Consider the following 16,819-nt stretch of genomic DNA (forward strand, 5'->3'; position numbering starts at 1 on the left):
CGACTGTCTAAACAGGTTACACTTTACCAACCCAAGTTAATGGAAAACAAATTAATGATAAAACAAAATGAAGAAAAAACATTTCAATAGGAAGCCTACTGTCAGCGTCTTAAAGAATGGCAGGCATGGCTTTCTATTCATCTACAGAGAAACTAGCACAAGTAGCACTAGTAAAACAAAATTAGCAGAAATTAAGTAACTGAAATTTTGTACAGTATCATGAATTTTTGTTTTATTGAGTGTAGCAAAGCGGATTTAATAACATATATCACATTAATACATTTTATGTTCAACCTTATTTGCAAATACCTGCTATTAAAGATTATCATCCTCAAACCTAAGTACAAATATCATAATTGGCACAAGAATCAGTTTGCCAAGCTCCCACATGAGCACCATTACTAAATGACACTTCTAGTTACCCCAAAGAGTAAGCAAATAAATGAAAAACCATCATCCCACTTACCACATTGTATCTTGTCTCTTTAATTATCTGTCTTTTCCACTAGAAGCTAAATTCTTTTGAAGAAAGGGAATCTATCCCATTGTTTTATACCCCTAGCACTTTACACAGCACCTGACATCTTCCAGGCAGTGATATTTCTGTATTATTTGAATTTTAGAATAAGAATGCATTCATGTAAAAAAAAAAAGAATGCATTCATGTGCTTTGTGCAAAAACAGATTAATCATAAGTCTTAAAAATTATTTTGTGTAAAACCTAAACTGTCAGAATGAGTGACCTCTGTTCCTATGGACTGCACCCAGCCTTTGCCATGATTTTTCATCTAAGAGGTCAGACAGAACCAGAGGTGTGCTCCCATTTGGGGCCATAGCCTTAAAAAGTATCACTAATCACTGATTAAAATCTGAGGGCTCAGAGGCTTAGAGAAGTAAATAACTTGCCCAAGCCTCATCATTCTTTAATAGTGATTTAAGACTTTAGTCCAAGTCTGTCTGATGCCCAGAGCCTGTGCTCATTTCACATTCCAGCCTGTCCTGACTCAAATACAGATGAGCCCGGCACATGAGTTCCTCTCTTACACAACACACAGGCTGCTTCCTTTCACGTTTCTTCATTGATTTACTTCTCTACCATTGGTCATTTGCCCTTTATAAAAGAAAATACTACAATCTTTTATATATACATAATGACACTAAAAATCAATACTTATTTTAATGATTTCAGCAAATATCCAGAAATCTAGTACATGGTAAACTGTGTTGGGAAGAATAAGGCATGAATATAATTTTAAAAGAGAATGAATGACCCATGTAGTCCTATCCTAAATTCTGTGAAATGCTACAAACAGATCAATGGGTTTTTATGATGAATATAGAATACACCAAGGTTTACTTCTATGATGTTAATAGTAAATCATCGAAAGAGGAAATGTTATGTCTTATCCACAATAATAATCTCTACATAATTTTGGCTATAAATGTTAGCCAGAAGACAAACAAAAAATACAGATGTGAAACCCTATCTATGTCTTCCAAATAACTTTAATTACAATAGACTTATCAAGTTTACTGTACCCTCAGCACTTAGTAAATGCACATATAAAATAAAATCAATTTCTCTTTTGTTCTATGGTATCACAGAATCACACATATACAAATATATCACACAGTATTGCATAAAACTTCAAAAATGAGTATTGGTGGATAAAATCTATTACATATAAAGAGTATATATATATATTTATAGTAGACATTTGAAAACGCTTGTCTCTGAGATTAGAATCATTTTATACTGCTACTTAAAGACAAACAACTTTAATTTTCTAATATTGTCTTTTGGTACTTTTGCTATATATCATGGGAAAATCTTGTTTACTAATCAAATAAAAAAACTTTGATTTCCACAATCTAAGAGGACTGTGCATACACCTAAAAGAGATTTTTTTTTTAGTCTTGATCTAAAGAGACCAAGATAAAGTAAAACCATTTATGCCAGTCACATTGGGAGACAAATAAAAAAGGATAATGAAAACACAGATGTGTAAAATTGACAGAAATGAGTTTTAAATGCTCTAAATACCAAATGTGGAGCCTTAAGAGTGATTTTTGCATTTTTAGTAATAACAAATGCAAAAAAAGTCACTCAATGTAGTACTCACCCTTCACTTAAGTTCCCAGGTAAGCACAAACATACAAAGAAGAAAACAGTTAACTACTATATAGTTCATTTATATTAAAAATAGGGAATAAGCAAAAGACAAGTTCATATGTGGTCTCAGCCAATTCAGAAGAGAAACAGGACAAGCATAAAATGATTTTAAGGAGAGAGAAACATTACCCTCAGTCAAAGGTAATTCAAATCAGGAGATCATTGAATTTCTATTTCTCTACACTTAGAAATGTAACTATGTGTACATAGCTAAGTTTTGCAAAAATAGTTTACAGCAGCCACAAGGGGGCGAATTTAGACTTGAAATTAAGGCTAACGAAATTCACCTGAAAAGACTGCTTTTTTTTGCTGACTGCAGTACTGGCAGGTTTAACATGGGAAAAGTGTGGCTCTGTGCAGGGTGTTGGGGGGACCCTGAAGGGAAAAGAATACAGAGAAGCCGACTTTTCATCGAGCCTTCTGAGGTGCCTTGCCATGGAGAGGCTTTAAGTCCTGAGGATATACATGTTTCCTTAGCCAAAGAGGTCCTTCTACCACAGGAGCAGGGACAGTTCTTAGGCTTCTTGCTTCCTTTTGCTTAATTCTTACACAACTCTTTTGGCTTCTTAGACACTCTAATACAGGGTAGCCCACCAATAACTGGAAGTGGGCAACTTAATGTACTCTCAAGTCACCAGATGCACTCTCATGTCTTTTTAGCTGGCATCAATCTATCCACAAAACTCTGATCATCCATGGCTACAATGAAGTGGAGAAAGACCTTGCTCTTGCACTGTGGTGACAATCTTAACAGAGTCTCTACAAGGTCCTGTCATGCATCATACCAAATACTTCTGCCATAACTGCCTGAGAGATTCCTACACTGTTGTTCATCATTGAAAATATAAAATATGCAATGATTTTTACGCTAACTTGGAAAAGATGATAGAAATTACACTTAGCTAATGAAACAACAAGCAACAAGTAAGAACAGGACATGAATCTAGATTCTGTGCAAATGCTGAGAGAGAAGAAAACAGAAAGGAGTTGCATTTTGATAGCTGCATTATAGGCAAAACCCATGAGCAACATATAGCCCTGCAATGTTGTCTCTATGAACTCCTCCTGTCAATCTAAATGAAATAAACATAAAGCTGGGACCAACAGACAGATTTCAAGCTGACTCTGTAGACATAGCTACAGGTGGAGATAATGAAGTATAAAATTGTCCCTGAACTTTAGAATCAGAAAACCTATTTAAACTACATATGTGGGGAAAAAAAGGCCACAACACAAGGTAGTGCATGATTAAAGAAGGTTTAACGAGACAGCCCTCCCAGGATGGGTAAGATTTACACACACACAGAGACAAGGAGGGTAGACAGCCAAGACTAGCAGAATTATAATTTGAGCAAGGTACAAAGACTGGAAAGCATTGCGTACCGTGAATAGACAAGTTTGATACTTGCTAGAGAGAAAAAAAAGAATTGGAACCTGCACATTTTTGCATGCAATGTGGAAAAAATAGTAAAAAATGTATGTGCCCAAACACAAAGGTATGAAAATCCAGTAAAATTGTACTTATTGCTGACTGATTGCTATCCACTCTATAAAAAAGATCCCTGAGCAAAATATCAGCAGCATGCCATTCTGAAGGCTTCAAGTGGGGAGAGTCTAAAATGCAGAAAACTATACCTGCGAGCTCTGCTTTTTTTCACAAAAGGGTAGGTAATGTAGTAGAATATTCAAGGCTACCTGTGAAACTGTGCGTTTTACTTCTGCCCAATGATAACAGCCTCAGTTTTTAAACACGAATAACTCTTTTTCTGTATATTGTAAATCCCCCTGTAAGGGTAAGTATATACGTCATCAAGTTCAGGCAACTGAAGTACAACCTACTAATCTGCTGCATTAACCTGCAGATAGATTGCTTATGCCCGGGGTCACACTGCCATAAGTAAATTGGATGGATGGGATCTTTGCGGAAACCTTGAAGAATTACAATAAAGCATACCCTAAAGCTGTGGTGGTATAATAGTACCATGATACATCTCATTCTTATAAAGAACGACTGTTAACATTTTTCATTTTATTTAGAATATACAACTAATGCATACTTGTTTCCGGGTTTCTTTCCTTCTAATGTGTTTAGATGCTGTTCAAGGGTCTCCATAAGACTGCTGGGAGCCTACAATAAGAAAGTAAAAATAAATGTCTGCATTGCTTTCTTTCACAGTAAATACACTGCAACATCACTGTAATTTTGTATGGTGGAGCTCTGTGTGTGGAGCCCACTGCATATGGGAGGTAATTTCATCTCAGGTTCTTTTGGTACTTAAAGATTTATAGATTCCAGAGAATCTCAGACGGGCCCATCTTACATATAGTTAACTCCACTGCACAACAAATGGCACTACAGTGTGGTTTCAGTGTAGAGATTGCATTGGATAGACTTTTCTATGATATTACTTATATGAAATAAACTCAAATCAAGTCCACCATATGGTTCCATAAGATCACATGAGAAAATAATAGGTATTTATATCCAATTAAAAAATATAAGTGCCCAAATATAAACTTATAGAAGTCTGAAACTACAGTAAAATCTCACTTATCTACATGTGACTGAAATGTCAGGAAAAACTGCTACTTTAGTAAATAAAAGTTGAGGGGTGTAAGTGATAGTTATGGAGAAAATGATACATCTTTAGTAGTCAAGAATTAAGATTTTCTTATTGAGCTACTTAATTTACATATATAATAAAAACTTTAGCAATATGATAATGTTAAACTACTGTATTTTAGAAGATTTAATATATTTCAACTCTTTTATTAAAAGGTACCTGAATGTTTGTTTTCATACTAACATTTTAGGCAATACAAAGCAATGGCATTTTACTGTATATTAGAAAGAGAAATAATAAGTTCATACATATATTCCACCCCATTTATTCCTCAAGCATTAGGAATTTAAGGTCATCCTTAAATAATTTTAACCTAAATTAGTCCTTAACAGCAGTGTAAGCATTCCATGAATGAAATATGGAGCTACATTTACAGATACATTTAATTCTAACAATTATCCTTCAAATTCATATGAAATTAATTTTGAAGACCTTTCACTATGCTAACTGCTAAAATAGCTCACATAATGCAAGGAAATTCATATAACTGTACATTTTACATTGTACCTGTAATGACAAAATCAAGTGGAATTCTTATTAAAAATTTTTAATTTTAAAAGTTCAGGTTATTTAATCTCATTTTTACTTCACTAATAGATTCATGAGCCATTTTAAGAATTAAGTGATTATTATATATGTAATTATATGATTATTATAAATATAAATTACTAAGTGAATAAAAATATTAACTTGATCAAAGTGATGGAGGTAGGGTAGAAAGAGTCAGTCCTATGAGCATTATCTAAAATATTATGGCCTATACAATAGAAAAAGTAAGATTATGGGGGATATAATAAATTTAGAAAGTTGTAAAAATTAGAATTTAAAAATATAATTCAGGTGAAAGTAGACTTACTTAGCAAATTCCAAGAAACTGAAACTAAGACTATACCCATAAGTTGTAAAAAAATAAATTTTTAAGAGATAAGGAAAATTTTGCTCCATAGAACTAACAGTATACTATAAAGATGTATTCATTTAATACATAGAATATGCACTGTATTTTTAAAAGCAAGAAAAAATGCTTCATAATTTTTAGGTGAATTAATACCCGATAACTTCAAAATTATCGTGCTAAATGTCATAATAACAATTACTATAATTGTCAGAATAATGGGACCTAGGAAGCCTGGGCATATAATTTCAAAATTTACATATTTCTATTTTTTTCTACTGGGATCATAGTAAGGAAAAAAAATATCAAGCCACAGAACTCCTCTCCAGTTACAAGACATAGGTCCTCTAAATGTTCAATGCAACGTAAAGAAAATGTGATTCCATGTTAAAACGGCTTAAAAAGACAAATGCTACTTATAGTCACAGAACAGAACAATATGGGATAACAAAAAAGGAGGTGGTGTTTTCTCCTATAAACTTCCTTGGTTACCTTAAGAACAAACAAGCCAAAAACTGGGAAGACAGTTTGCAACTTCATTCTTTTTTGCAAAGTTTCTTAATAATTTTTGGATGAAACATTCAAAAGAAAGTGGCAGTCACAAAAATTACTAGTTTAAAAAAAATCTTACCAAGAGCACAGATTACAAAACTAACTTTTGTCTTTAAGGGGAGTTATTCTGTGATAAATTGCACATAAAATTAAGTTTGGAGCATTTTACCTTAAAGGTTTAAAAATGCTTCATTATTTACATTTTTTACAAAGACATGTGAAATCTAATAGAAACAAATTCCTCAAATGTTTTTGGAAGAAAAACATCTATTTTGATAGTAATGTTCACAAATATAGGAATATTGGCTGCCTTCTTAACTCTACCTATGGCACGGAGTCTATCTTGGCAGTATAGCAGAGAAATAAAAAGTGTCTCAAATTTCCAAGCAGCAAAACTTTGAGAATGCCCCTGCTGTTGTAAAAGGAATCTAAAAGAACAAACTATAAATAGCAGGATCTTAGTTGCTTATTTTTAAAAATGCCACAGTCAATAGACCAATCAGATGGAAACACCAACCCAAAAATCAAGAGTCATTCTGTGGAAGCTAACAGGTAACAATAATGTATCACTGTTCCAGAACTGATCAGTGGTATGTTTTTTTTTTAAAAAACAAAAACAAAAACAAAAACAAAACCAAAAAATCTTCCCTTTACTAGTAGTTTTCAGATCAACCAGAATTCCCAACACCAAAACCTAAGATGTTTTTCACAAATGGAGATACTTTAAATTTGGAACGCGCACATACACGCCAAACAGAAAATGCTTTAGAACCTAAAGTATCTGAATTGTCAATGGTTGCTTCCTTTTGGATCCTGGACTCACAGTCAGCTTTGAATTTGTTCCAAGAAAAGGATTTTCAAAATATCATTTAATTGATGTTCATAAATCATTTAAATGCAATCATGATGATATGCACAATTATCTAAAAAGGGCTATAAATGACCACACTGGTATTTATTTTGCATTTTCCAACCAAAATGACATCTATTACATTCCTCTTCTCCACCTTGCTGCAATAAGAATTCTAATTTTTTTTTTTTCCAGATATAAGCAGCCTATTCTTACTCCCAGTTGCTAGGTAGCTTCCCCACATCTATCGCCTTTATAACCCTCATCCATGTTGGGTATTTTGGCTCACTGCCACAGCTAGAATCAGTGGCCTTGGTGGCTACAGAGGCCACTGATTCTTTAATCTCAAAGATGTTAAACGAGTCCACACAACCTTGCATCTCTGACCCATTACCAGATTAATCTTGGTCTAACACTGTGTAAAGTTGGACTAACTCTAGAGCAGCTCACATTCCAACTCAGACCTGATCATACTGTCACAGTGGGTCTAAATTGCCAGATCAATTAGAAGCCTCCACTAGACCTTTGGAAGGGGCTCTAAATAAGAATTAGGGAGAGTGTTTAGTCCTGTCACTCATAATCCCAACAGAAATCATAATTTGGTTACTTATTAAGAAATTTCAAAAGCACACAATACTCTTGTATTGAGATTTAAATATATGCTCAAGAAATGAACCAGAGAATTTTTGCATGTATGATGAGGTAATTTTAAAATAGATGTCACTATGGAAATTTATGTGGCTCTTAAGGTCATAAAAAATGCAGAGGAAAGAATGATATCAGATTCTAATAAATATCACAAAATACTCAGGGCAAGATTTTACCCTTTTTAAGGATAAGATCTCTGTTCCCCATATTACGGTAACACAATGTACACCATTAAGTAGTATGTCTCTGGACTACTATTTCAGAGAAGGAGATTCTATAAATTATAATGAATATTATAGCAACATTCAAAATTAAACCCAGGTTTGTGAATCCTTCTTCCAATGACGTATTACAATTTTCTAATTAAAAAAAAAAAAAAAAGAACCAAGCCGGGCCTGAACTCAAGACCCTGAGATCAAGACGTGAGCTGAAATCAACAGTTGGACACTTACCTAACTAAGCCACCCAAATGCCCCCAAACAAAAAGATATTTAAATATTCTTTTAAACTTTTGTCTCAGATGTTATACAAACTGAGACAAATGAGGACCTATTTTCTTCTTAACTGAGAGCCTCTATGATAATATATTTAGTTTTACTTTTATTCCATAGTAAGAGCATCTATACAGTTGAATTAAAGATTATTTACCATTTCTAAAAGCTATTCATTGAGCAATATATTTTAATATCTACCTTTTTTTTAGGTTAATATGTATTACTTGGCTATTTTACCAAACTACAATATAAATATTTATTTGTTATTATTTTAAATATAGAAACATTTCAAAGGATTATAAAGATAGTCATTTTGTTATTATTAAAAAGTGGGTCATCTTTTATTATGACAGTTTTCTTCTATTATGATGACTCTTTATTTACAAAGATAGAAAACTCATACATTCACTACTGGTATGTAAGATAGAAGCTCTATATTCTCTCTTAATATCTCACAATCTCTAGTTAAAGGACATGTTTGGGACAGAAATTTACCATAACACGGTAAAGAGTTGATTAAATGAAAACAGTTCCTGCCAATTATGAGAAAAGTCACACAGTAATTCTGGACATGTTAATGGTTCTTGATTCTACATCTTAGGAGCCCTATAGTGTACCCTCTTGACAGATGAAAGGATCCATAAGAAGGCACTACTATTATTTTTGCTTACTAGATGATCCCCAGAGAAATCACTTATCTACTACTATGAAATTTTTTTTAAAGGTTAATTATGGTAGAAATTCCTCTACTTGATAGGGAAGACAAGAATCAGTGTAGTAGAACTATAGGATCAGAGTGCTCCTCTTCCATGCCCCTCCTTTTTACCTGGGAAATGTTGAAAACTAGGAGAACAAGCAGAAAGAACATTTCAATGTTCCAACTACATGCCCACCAATAGTCACTGTTCAGAGACAAAGTGCTTTTCAAACATTATTCAAGGCTTCTTTTTGAATCAAGTTCAAGAATGAAAAGATGGTCCTCAAACAGTAAATTTGGATGCCTTTAAAAGAAGAAGCTATGTTATAAGGGCAGGTAAATCTTCATATTAACTCCAGAAATATATTCAGTAGCTAGAAAAAATATGCAAGCTAGAATAATTTCCAAGAAAGTTGGTTGGCCTAAATTCAAAAATTCAAAATGCATTAAATGCTTATAAGACTATGCTCTAGGTATTATCTTTTATGGCAAACTATGGAGTAATAATTTCATGCCTACCACACTTTTCACTCAGAGAATCACTTACCTGTGTGAGGTCAGGAATGTCACCTTTATCAATGCCAACTTGCTGCAGATTAAAAAAGATAAGGTTCTTAATGGGAATTTTTAAAATTAATTTCTTTGCATTTAACAGAAGACAATCCACAGAATAGTTAAAACCAAGCTGAATCCTGGTATAAAAGAACTGTCAACTCAACATAATAGAGCAATGATTTTCTTAATGTAGTTAGATATAACAAATGTACAGAATTTCACTAGAACCCAAAAAAAGACACAAGATATTGAAGTATAAAATTTAAAGGTTTCCTCCACAGCTAATGACAGCTAAAAGTAAAAAAAAAAAAATTCTTAGACTAAATTTAAATTGTTATAAATGCTCAGTAAATCCTCTGACAGGGAATGGTCATTTAGGTTTAATAACTTGTTCAAGGTGTAGGATCCACCTCTCTTCCCACAGAGAGAACCATTGTTTTTTTCTTATGTATCCTTCCAGAGTTTCTTTATGTATATCTAAGGAAATCAGAAATATATAAATACATATTTATTTCCTTCATTATTATGCAATAACAGTGTATTATATACACTGGGCTTATATTTTTCATTTAACAATACATCTCAGACAGATATCCGCATTAACACACAGTTTACTTATTTTTTTAAACAGCGTCTTTCCCTATGATTTATTTTTATTTAATAAGTCACATATTAACGAACATTGAAATTGCTTCTAATCTCTGGCCATTGGGAGCAATGCTGCACACAGCATTTTGTAAGTATGTGAACATACCTGTAGAACTGGAGTTATTAGGTAAAAGCACATGTGAAATGTTAGTGTTGGTAGCTTAGGGAAGAGAAGCAGGGGAGGGAGGAAGAACAGAAAGGAGAAATAGCACGAAAGAGCACAAATATGGGAATATACAAATGAAAGTGAATCAATGAAAAGAGTATATATACAAGTTAACTATACTGCTCTATCAACTCTTTTGTGGGTTTAAAAATTATTCAAAATAAAAACCTGGGGAAAAATACAAATCATAACTTCAATTCTCTCATTATGTAAATGATAAAATGTAGGCTCAAAGAAACAAAGTAGGTTAAATCAATCTCTCCCTTTGAGACATGAACTGCCTTGATTATGTTGATGGAAATGCAGAAGCAAATGCATGAAGCAAGCATAAGTACTGGGTTCCTACAAAGACAATAAAATAAACTAGAGATCGGAAAAACCACTTGTTTGACAAATGCTCTTAGCTAAGTTCTTTATTTTGCTTTCTCTAGTCTATAGCAGGGTTTCTCAGGCATGGCACCATTCACATTTTAGGATGATAATTTTTCAGGTCTGTCTTTTGCACTGTAGGATATTAGCAACATCCTTCTCTACCTACTGGATGCCAATACTTCCCTTTCCTCCAGTTGTGACAACCAAAAATGTCTCAAGACACTGGTTGCTGGGGAGAAGAGGGGAGCAAAATCACCCATTGTGGAGAACTACTGATGTAGAGCATTGACTCTCATTCTCCTAGAGCAACTTAGGCTGCAGATTCCTCCTGAAGGTATAGACATTACCTGCCAATGACTGAACTCTGGCTTTAGGGAAGCTATTGTTGCTTCCCGAAACTCAGTTAACTATCACAAATTATGGAAATTATAAAGTTAGGTAACTTCATTCCATTTATTTCCATATTTTAATACATCTTTAAGTGATCCATTAAAAATATTAATATGAATGAAGTCAGCATTTTTGAAATTAAAGTATCATGCATCTTTAATATTAGGATCATCTTGATAAAAGGTGATATGTTTCTCTTAAATAGATAGTTAACAGAACTTTTTTGAACAGAAGACATAATTTAGGAATTCTTCCTTGACACTGCTATTTTCACTAACCTGAACTTCTGAACCATAATGTAATTGGAGGCTTGAGCTGAGGTGTAACTGTATTCCAGAAATCTCATCACTTTCTGTCTGCAAATATTCTGGGAGACATAACTCCTACGACTTGGTATTTATCTTAGAATAGCAAACTAAGAATAACTTAGTTCTATAAAAAGGGAAGTGTGTTTAGAAGAAATGCCTATTAGTTATAAAACAACCATTTTACAAAGTTTCAGTTGCCTGCTTTAGGAGACTTCATAGTAAAAATTCAAAACATGCAAAGTTTTCTACATTCCAAGCCATTCCTCTGGGATATTTGAATGTTTCCATAGATGTTGTTCAACTACTCTATGTTCCTTTTAACATGGCAGACAATTTGTTAATATTTGCCAATAGCCTATATAAATAGTTCTATTTTAAAAATGGCATTCTAGAAGTCTTCTACACATTCTTCAGTAAAATGGTACCAACTACAGGGTAGCTACTGGATATGGTCCATACATATGTACATCACACAAGGGTTGTTTGGTAGAGAGAGAAGCTTTGTACATTTGTTAAGAAATTTCTGTATTTACCAATCATAGCTGAACCACTCAACATTGGTATTCAAACAATTAATACCTAAATTATGAATAATGTAATTTAAGTAAAGAAAACACAAATGGTTGTTAGCCCATTGCGGGTTAGTATTTATTCTATTAAAATAATTTTGTAAATTAGTATCATTGTATAAAAAAGTCATAGTCCTAAAGTTCAAATAAAAGTATAATATTTATATTCAGTTATTTAGACTAATTTCTGTATACTTTCTTCTCAACAGCCTGAAATGGGCCTGTGCTAACATGAAATTATCAAGATATATGAAATAAAATGTTACACCTAAAAAGAGAATGAATTAATAAATAAGTGCCCCCTTTCTCACAAAGACCTTGAATCCAGCCTTACAGTGTTGATTAGAGAAATGTATACCCTAGATTGTCACACGTCCAGCTCCTTACCTATCTAACATATACAATAAAGAATGGGGGAGCTGGGCAGCACATGTACCAAGACTCAATGGAACAATGAAAGGATCTTCTGCTCTGGATGCTTAGGCATAATTGATATTTCCACAGAAAAAAGTCAGGCAAATTTTACTAGATTATATTGATAACTAAGGTTAAACCAGAGGAAAATCTTATCAAATACAAAAAGCAAAACTGTATAGCAGGAAAAGCAAAACTTTCAAGCAAGTCTATCCTTTCTTAAAGACAACCATCATCAATAAGCCCTTGAGAAATACACATGCCTTCATGTATATGTAATTCCTGTAAACTAGTCTTTGCCCTTTGTTTCTCATATTAGATATTAAAAAATACTTTTGTTCTGATTACAAACTATATGGACCAAGGTCAAGAGACTGTCTTTTGCAGTTATCAGTCCCCTAATTTGAATTTGACAATTATTATTCCTGTGAATAAGTGAAATTTGAAAGATAATGCATGGACTACAGTGCTTTTGGAATTGTGTGTATAAAATGCTTGTTCTTGTGCTATATTCTCAAAATGACAAAAACTGAAAAAGCATGGCACAACTGTTCCATGGCCACAGCCTTGTATGCTTTGCTGTTCACCTTCTGAATGCCTCGCACATGGCACTCCAGTCAATACAATTTGTTCACCCACACGTAAGATAAGACCCAACTAGTCATCCTGCCAAACGACTGTGATAACAATGTTGTAACTTCCAATATCAGTATGAATCAATAACTGGATTTCATGAGAGAAAACACTAACTTACAAGTATCACCTCCTCAGGAACACCAATTGTATGGTTACACAGTTATTGTGATTAAGTACAAACAGACATCCTTAAGAAACAATTTATAAACTTCATAAAATTAATGTACTTTAATTTTTTTCCTTGTATTTAAATACTGACAAAGTAAGAAGGTCATATGTATGATTTCTACACACTAAGAACAATAAATGGACTTTCTTAAGGGCTTTTTAAAAATATTTTATTTATCCATGAGAGACCCAGAGAGAGAGGCAGAGACAAAGGTAGAGGGAGAAGCAGGCTCCCTGTGATGAGCCCAATGTGGAACTTGATCCCAGGACCCTGGGATCATGACCTGAGCCGAAGGTAGACGCTCAACCACTGAGTCACCCAGGGGTCCCATGGACTTTTTTTTGTTCAGGGTTTAATAAAAAGGAAGCTCTTCCTTACAATCAAAGATAGCCATAAGTGGAGAGGAGGGATAAACCACCTTTTAAAGCTCTGAATCTGCTCAGTATCCATGAAACTTGTATTTGAACACAGAATGATCATTTAATTGGGATGCAGGAGTGTACAGTTCTCAGTGAGAAGTTGAAGGAGAGGACATTTGAGGCCACTTTTAGCCCTAATACACTGGAGTTCTGGGACAGAATGCCTTGCCAGATTATAAACCCCATTACTGACTCTAGATACATAAATTTATATTCTTAAATTATATTCCCAACACAGCTTAATATTACTTACCTCTGCAACTTTGAGAAATTCAGATACTCTTGTCATTCTAGTTAGAAATCGTTTGTAAATTTCTAGGGCATCTTTACATTGTCCTTTCTTCATTTCAAAAAACTTTTCTGGAAGAGATAGATAAGCATTTTGAAAAGACTATTATTTCAATTTTCTTCTAAGTTTATGTTAATACTATTAATTAAAACTTAAATGAGCATTTGGATCAAAACAATAGGCACTTCAACCTGTATGAGGTTCTAAAGTACCTAAAAGAAGGGGGACTCACAAAGTTTAAGAACAGAGTTATGTTCTAGGTGTCTCAAATGGAAGCATTTAAATAATGAAAGCACAATTAAAGTAGAAGAACATATGAAGTGTCGCAACAAGTTAAATTCATGATCCATATATATATCCCAGTACCCTGCTTTAGAAAATAGAATCAAATACTTGCTTATAATCTCACAAGTTTTACAGCATCTTCATTTTCTTATTAGCTCACCATAAACCAATAACCTATAAAGCAATACGTTTCTCCAAATTAAAACATTCTTTAATTCTTTGTCTACACTCTGTATAAATTGAAACTTTTATTGGCCATAAATGGTTCTTTCAAACATTATAATGTGTCTCTTGCTAGACAGTAGTGGTGTTTTGTGAAAAATATTTGGTTTACCAAACTCATCATGGCTTCCTAGTCTATAATTGTATCCTCCTTTAACTTTCAACTTTCCAGACAGAAAAACAGAGGATCCTTTTGCCGCTCTCTCTTGCACTCCCAAAACTGGAATTCACAATCACAAGGGTACTATAGCTCCATTATAATTACACTACACAAGTGTATTTTCTACAAAAGTGTTTGGAAGAAAACCAGCATTTTATCAGTATTTTTGCCAGCCAGTCATTTATCAATTCATTCAGTCAATAATTATTGACATTGTGAATGAAGACAGAGAAGGCCAGGGTGTGCAACAGCTTCCAGGCCACTCTGGATCATAACTGAAGATGATTCTGTATTCTTCATTATTTTATATTTTCACATGGTAACACACATGCTATTTTTATATTCTCTCATACTTTAAGGTTCTTAATTTCATTCAGCATGTAATTTTACTACCTTAAAAGTATTTTTAATTTTCTCAAGAAAGGTTTAATAATATATAATTACACAAAGAACTAATTATTGAGGGTAGCTACTCATTACCTTCTGTTGACAGTCTGGGTAATTTTACATTTAACATGGACCTCCCCTGTAGGGTATTCAAGGGAGGCAAAAAGATCAAGAAAACAAACACATACTGTTTTGCACTTAAGAGTTGAGAGGGAAGTAAGTCTTTTAAAATATGGCCATATCTAACCTAAAAGGTATTATGCTAAGTGAAGCAAGTCAGAGAAAAACAAATACCATATGATTTCACTTACATGTAGAATTTATAAAGCAAAACAAAAAACGGACTCTTAAATACAAAGAACAAACTGGTGGTTGCCAGAGGGGAGGTGGGTGGGGGGATGGGTGAAATAGATGAAGGGAATTAAGAGGTATAAACTTCCAGTTATAAAATAAATAAAGTCACAGAGATGAATAGCAAAGCATAGGGAACACAGTCAATAATACTGTAATAACATTGTTATGGTGACAGATGGTGACTACACTTACAGTGAGCACTGCATGATAATGTACAGAATAGTCAAATCAGTTTGTTGTACATCTGAAACTAATATAACATTGTCAACTACACTTCAGTATCTAAAAGTGGCCAAATCTCTTCTTTATCCACTCTATCCTGTTTTCTAATGCTACAGGTAGAATTACGGTGCTATAAGGGAATAATAAATCTTTTACAGTTTAAACTTTTTTAAAAAAGGACTTATCCTGGCAAAATATAATTCTTTCTTTCTTTCTAAGCAATCTTCACATAAATAATTTCTTCCAAACATCTAAATTACTTTTCTTTACTATAATCTAAGTTTACATCAGATCTTCAGCAGTAACACAAAAAAAGAAATCAACTTAATAATTTTAATTTCCTTTTAGAACAAATGCATCAGAACCTTAAGCAATCTGTCTCCTCTGGATGCTTTTTAAATTGTTCATATCTTTCACGGTAATTTAGGATTCAGGAACAAAGTAAAAAAATTATTATGGCTTTAGGTTATAATTTCCAAATTGTTTCTGTAACAGTGGTAATGATACAGAAAAGCAACATGTACTGATATAGGGGAAGCTGTGAGATTCCCCTGTCCCCTAAGAGACTATGGTAGGGCCAGGAGCAATTCATACTTTTAACAGAAGGGATGGGTTATCCAGAAATAAGCTTCTGTCTTTATTTCATACTAAAGATAACATATGTTGATTTTCAGTATTTGAAATGAAATTTCAAATTTGGCCTTTTTATGTGAATCTTTATAACGTGTTGATAAATTTCCTTGTCATATTACTATTAATTTTCACAGAACAACTGTCCTAAGGAAAAGAATCAGACAAAAAGGAATCTCATTCCTGTGAAATAAACTAAGGCTTTTGCACATGGACTATGACTAATGCCCATTAGTCAAAAGGAAAGCATCTTCTTACTTGCACGTCGGAGTTTCATTATAAGTGATAAAATGTTTGCAAAGATTTGCGGCACCAACATGGATTCCAACATTAGCTGCAGAAAACTGCTCATGAAGTCCTTGATTAAAACTAACCCATAATTTATTTATAAAGTTAATTCCTAGCACTATTTAGTAAACAAGCAAAACACATACCTGTCTTAAAACACACAGGATATAGTAAGCGTATCTACCTTCTAGAGTGTTATTTTTGTAAGAGCAATTTAACAGCAATGCTGAATGAAGGCTACTCAACACCAGAATGTGATAAGGCAAGAACACATACCTCTACCACTTTTGAGGTCAAGTCTTTAATATGAAGATACAACTCCTTTTCTGCTCCTACTGTTAGACAACAGACTATTCTTTTCAAATTAGATGAAATAAAAATATATATCGCATGGTTATTATTT

At 33.3% G+C, this 16,819-nt stretch overlaps 1 protein-coding gene across 1 annotated transcript in view; it reads right to left on the bottom strand.

Moving 5' to 3' along the window:
* The window catches only part of SNAP91 (synaptosome associated protein 91), a 138,326-nt gene that overhangs the window by 62,283 nt on the left and 59,224 nt on the right, over positions 1-16,819 (bottom strand). Inside the window, 3 exon segments of the mRNA NM_001194957.1 lie at positions 4,231-4,301; positions 9,481-9,522; positions 13,833-13,939. Of these exon segments, the coding sequence (NP_001181886.1) occupies positions 4,231-4,301; positions 9,481-9,522; positions 13,833-13,939 (220 nt within the window).

Source organism: Canis lupus, chromosome 12 (genome assembly GCF_011100685.1).
Source record: "Canis lupus familiaris isolate Mischka breed German Shepherd chromosome 12, alternate assembly UU_Cfam_GSD_1.0, whole genome shotgun sequence".
Lineage (NCBI taxonomy): Eukaryota > Metazoa > Chordata > Mammalia > Carnivora > Canidae > Canis > Canis lupus.